This window comes from Copadichromis virginalis, linkage group LG7, assembly GCF_057382275.1.
Source record: "Copadichromis virginalis isolate Kocher_CV1m ecotype Utaka linkage group LG7, C_Virginalis_male_GT1.1, whole genome shotgun sequence".
NCBI classification, from domain to species: Eukaryota; Metazoa; Chordata; class Actinopteri; order Cichliformes; family Cichlidae; genus Copadichromis; species Copadichromis virginalis.
The window spans coordinates 64,127,503-64,133,207 of NC_140624.1; the positions used below are offsets into that span (position 1 = coordinate 64,127,503).

Genomic DNA, 5,705 nt, shown 5'->3' on the forward strand with positions numbered 1-5,705 from the left:
AAATAAAATAACATATGATAAAATAACGTGTTAAATGGGTGGAAATCCCTAGATCAATGTTTATATTAACACTCACGCATTGACTCTGTCGGCTATGTTTTGCCATGCATGCTCCCTGTCTTTTGCAGCTGTGGCTGTGTTACTTTTTTCCGCGGAATTTGCATGTTATCGGCATATGCTGCCATCAGAATTTCGGCCTCAAGCGCTGTGAAATACATTGACCGCGCCTTCTTTCCCTCCGTCTCCATGGTGACTCGCTTAATCTGTGCTCCGCTTATCAGGGCTTTATGTATCCTCGTCCGCGCGCTTCACTTGGGGTTGACGCAACTCCGCGTTGATTGAACTAATTGTTATCAGCCTTTCTGAAACCGAATATTCCGAGTTGGACAGTTCGGGGTTACTCAACCCTGCGTATCATTTTTCACTCTGAGTTTTCTAAACCGGCTTCCTGAAACAGGGCCCTGGTGTCTGGCTGCTGGCTTTTTTCCAAAGATTCTTTCTTTTGTTTTCAATAGTTCTCATCACGCTGATTGATGTCCAAGGGGTCTCCTTTCTTATAAGTTTGATTCTAATTCCTACAGCGGCGATGTTAAATTGGGGTGAAACATCATCATAACAGCTTTGACTCATGCAATAGTTTTGCCCCCTTAGCTGCAGGTGTTGTGCTAGACCAGGGGTCACCAACCTTTTTGAAAGTGAGAGCTACTTCTTGGGTACCGATTAATGTGAAGGGCTACCAGTTTGACACACACTTCTCAAATAACAAATTTCCTCAGTTTAACTTAATTATGTGTTATCATTAATAATTAATGATATTCATCTATGTACGGACACTAATTATGTTAATTATTTTTCACCATAATTATAAAGAATGCAATTAGGAAACAAGGTAGGAAACATAAATATCAATATGCAACGCTTTATTTCTATATATCTCTGCAAGTATTTACATTTTGAAGTGATCACTTCTACAACATTTTCACTTACCACTAACAAATTTTAACAAATCATGCACTGTTACATACATTATTTTTGTATGTATGTAACATACAAAAAATCAACTTTCAAATTTTACAGAACTTTTCACCAAATTGGCAGCATTTTAAAGCAAATTGTCACATGTTACACTTAACAAACACATTTGTTTTTCAATAATTAAATTCAACTTTGACATGACACTGTAATGTTGCCACTGAGAACATCTAATATGGCTTTCTTTGTCTGTTAGTGGGAAACCTGGCATTGCATGCTGTTCACCAGTGTGTTGTAATCTGGGGTATAACTTGACACTGCAACTCTGAGTGAGTCTTGCAGATGTGCATCGGAGAGGCGTGTTCTGTGTTTGTTCTTGATGAAGTTCATGTCAGAAAAGGCTGATTCACAAAGATAGGTTGAACCAAACAGGCTGGCAACCTTCATAGCTGCTGTGCACACACCACTGTACTTTTCTGTGTCAACAAGGCACCAAAAGTTTGGTGCACCCAGATAGGCTTTGAGGTGGACATCATTTTGCAATGTTACAATTTCGATTTCCACCTGTCCAGCATCCAAGCTGAACATTGAACTTAGTTGCTCAGCAATGCATGTTGTGTCCACATTCATGAAAGGATTGGAAACAAATGAGACACATGGCTCAAGCTGATCAAGGTCACAAAACCTGTTCTCAAACTCTTGACCAAGTCGGTTTATGACTTGAGTGTACTTTTCTGCAACTTTGTCAAAAGTCTCAGATGCAGAAGCATTGTCTTTCAGCACCATCTGCACAGAGGGAAAGTGCAGCACCTTTTTTCTCTGTAAATGCACAGAGAAAATGTTCATCTGGGCTTTAAATCCATTTAAAGCACTTATCATGTCAGCAACAGTCTTACCTTTGCCTTGCAGCTCACAGTTCAAATAGTTCAGTTTCCCAGTAATGTCTGTTAAAAACGCAAGGTCAAGTGTCCACTCAGTGTCCTCCAGCAGAGATGTGTCTTCCCCTTTGGATTGCATGAACTCCTTGATTTCACCCAAAAGTGACAAAAAACGAAGCAAAATCTGTCCCCTGCTGAGCCATCGGATTTCCGTATGTAGTAGAAGGTCACCATATTCAGCTGACAGCTCCTCCAATAGCACCTTGAATGTTCTGTGCTGTTTAGCTCTGGAGCGGATGCTGTTTATGATCTTCACGACGGGAGTCATGACGTGCTCGAAGCCGATCACCTTTGCGCATAACGCCTGCTGGTGAATGATGCAGTGGTAATGCATGAAGTTTGGGAACTCTGTGTCACCTTTACAGTGAGCGATGAATCCCGTATGTCGGCCGATCATAGCAGGAGCCCCGTCGGTAGTCACTGATACCAGCTTTTCCAACGGTACCTTTTTCTTCGCGAAAAACTCCTTCACCGCGTTATAGATGTCAACTCCCTTCGTTGTTGTCTTTAGCGGCAGTAGTGTCAGAAGTTCTTCTTTTGTGGAGAAACCATCAAATACCATCCGGATAAAGACCATCAGCTGTGCTGTACTGCTGCTGTCGACGGACTCGTCACACTGGATGCTAAACCAACTGCACTTTGCCAGATCCTGATCCAACTGATCGGCCAAGTTCCCGGACATAGCCGACACTCTTCTAACAATTGTAGTTGCCCCCAGCTGGACATCAGAGAGAGTGGAGATTACATCGTTTCCATATTTCTCGTCTTTAAGCACAGTTTTTGCAATTATCATCATTGCTTCTTTGAAATACTCCCCGTCTAAAAATGCCTTCTTTTTCTTAATCATGAAATGTGTAGCTCTAAATGAGGCTTCGGTTGCTTTTTGAGAGTTTTTCACCGGTCTCGTGAAAAAAGACTGCTGTTTGCTCAAACCTGCCTTTAATTCGCGGGCCTTTTCCGCTCGCAGTGTTCTGCCCTTTGGGTAGTTAGCATGGTAGCTTGTGTGACACGTTCGGAAATGTCTCTCCACGTTGTGCCGCTTTGCCGTTGCCACAGTTGCCCCGCAAATGAGACACACGCATGAATCTTTCACAGTGGTAAAAAAGAACTCTTCCTCCCATTCACTGTGAAAATTATATGTTTTCTTCCTTTTTTCCGCCATGTTTTCCTCATCTCCTCACCTTTGCCTTTGCTGGTCTTCACGGCAACTGTTTCCGTGGAGACCAACTAGCACTAAATATTAGATCATGATCTAATATTTAATAATAAACATTTTTTTATATATTATCTCTAACAAATTAACGCCAATGCAATTGTGATTAAAAAAAATAGCAAGAAAAAATAAAAATAGATGCAGCTTACTGGTAAGTTGTTATGGTGAGCTATTTTTAGAACAGGCCCGCGGGCGACTCATGTGGTCCTTGCGGGCGACCTGGTGCCCGCGGGCACCGTGTTGGTGACCCCTGTGCTAGACAGTGATCGTGATTACCGCCCGCGGGAGCGCGCACAGCTGCTTAAAGCTGTAGCGCCCAGATTACTTACACCTACTTCTGTGCAACTGATATAAGATGCGGTAAGCTGAACACAGCTTCAACCGTCTGTTTGTTGAAAAATAGTAACGTACCGCATTTTCTTGTTAGTAACTGTAACGGTGTTGTAACGATAGGAATAGTAATTAGTTAGATAGTAACGCCGTTACTTGTAACGCCGTTATTCCCATCACTGCTCATAATGTGAATAAATATGAGAATTGGTAAAAATAAACAAACACTTTTCAATTCTTTACTTCTTTTTTTGACCATTACAAGCTGAGTTCCAGGTTCTGGGAAGACCAGTCCATGACTAATGATGTTCCTGTGTGTATTTCTCTAACCAGGTATGCTTATATTGCATTGACATGTGTGTTTGGGATCACTGACATGATGTTATTGCATGGTAGATGAAAATCTGACTGTACTTTTGTGTTTTCACAAGTTCATCAGTTCTCAAAAATCCCCAGTGGCACTAGTTGGGGATTTAACCCCAAACCATGAGAGAGTCTCTACCATATTTTACAAACACTCACTGTTTTAGCGCTCTCCTTACGGCCTCCATACACTTCTGGTGAAGCTTTTTGGTAGCCAAATATGAAGAAATGAGGGTGTGGACTCTGGAGAATCCGAATTTTACATAGTACCGTACATAATTTGGCATTAATTAAATAGTTTCCAAGTTCGAAGTAATGTGGGCAGGCTAAATTAATGTTTTAGCCTGCCCACAGGTGCTGAAGACCTGCAAATTGTTTTGCAACCCAGCTAGACTGGACATCTTGACATAAATGTCAGTTTGGTGCAGCAGTATAAATTACTGAAGGTGGAAATATCTTCTTTTGATTATCTTGGTCCTCATTGGACTAGATTTGGATGACTATTACTGTTATTAGTGCTAAATAGCACACTTTAATTTAAAAGATTCCTGGAAAGTAGCTGTAAAACCAAGCTTCACTTTCCTTTTTTTGACTCTCTGTAGAAATAGTCACTGTATGGCAATATGAAAGAAACTGCTCTGTTTTTTCAGAAGCAGCAGTAACGGCAGCAGCAGCAGCAGAAAAAGGCGAATAATAATAATAAGTATAAGAATTAAAGAAGGAGAAAAATCAAATGAAGTAGAAGAAGAAACCACTTCATCCGAATACTTTAGTGCAGCTTTTCATTTTCCGATCTGCAACTTTTCAACCTCATGCATGAAATTAAAAAAAGAAAAAAAAAATTATTATAAAGAATTTTTCGTTTAATGGGGAAACAATCAAATTAGGTCCTGACAGCATTAGTAATGTGTAAGAGCATGTGTGTCATGTTTTTGTACAGTGCAGCAAGCCATTCTTCTCCCAAATGATTTTGTAGCACATCATACATAATTTGTTGTTGAAACAGTCCTAAAATGTTCTTTGTATTATAAAGCATATATTGCCAAAGTCAAATCTAAATAATTGACAGAGTTAACATGGCTCTTGGTGATGAGTTTCAGCCTCCACCTGCAGTGACTGTGCATATCAGATACCACCTGGAGTATTGTGGAAGAGAGGGGAAATGAAGACCATTAACAAAGCAGAGCTAGACATGACTATGAGCAAGGATGCAATTATATCAGTAGCCTGCTGTCATGTTTCTGTAAGAACCTGCTCTCTGCATAGTCCAGGTTATAATTGTGGGTGTCAGGGACGATGATGGATGACGGCAGATAGTCTCCAGTGCTGGGATGCAGGTAATAACTTGCATTAGCGTTACTTCATTCAGCAAGGTAATACAAACAGTCATGCTGGCACATATTGAGGAACTTGCCCATTTTACTTTATGACAAGTAGTTTGATATATTTCATTATCTTTTCTGCATATGAGTGATTTTATAACTCCCACTTTTATTTAACTTTGAAAATAACACAAGCATAAAGATGGAAGTGGTTTTTAATAAAGCTCAAGAACTTAAAAATGTCTGAAAAAAATAATATACTCAACAATGCACTACTCATACTGTGAGTAACCATCAAACAGTATGTCAAGTATGTCAAATATGATGGAAGGCAACTATCAACTCTTTAGGCTGGACTTGAGGGTTTGTTTTCCATGTTAACCATTTTGCCAGGTAAGCACAGCATTAGTTCAGATGGGTTACAAACTCAGTCTCAGTTCATCCAAGGACATCAGCTGAATTTAGTTCCAAGCTTACCTCACCTAATGGCTCATCCGATACACTTCTATACATTCAACTGGCAAATGTCAGGTAGAGTGTTTAGCTACTTTACACTGGTGGTAGACT

General features: G+C 40.3%; 1 protein-coding gene across 1 annotated transcript; it reads right to left on the reverse strand.

The window, feature by feature from the left end:
• Window positions 1–1,224: 1,224 nt before the first annotated feature.
• LOC146706542 (general transcription factor II-I repeat domain-containing protein 2B-like) lies at window positions 1,225–2,703 on the reverse strand. The gene has a single exon (XM_085461048.1). It carries the CDS (start codon window positions 2,701–2,703, stop codon window positions 1,225–1,227), a length of 1,479 nt encoding a protein of 492 aa, XP_085317174.1.
• Between the last annotated feature and the right edge of the window lie 3,002 nt (window positions 2,704–5,705).

What these genes read in the sequence shown, in the direction of transcription:
- LOC146706542 (XM_085461048.1), bottom strand. Translation starts at nt 2,703, where the DNA reads ATGATAATTGCAAAAACTGTGCTTAAAGACGAGAAATATGGAAACGAT.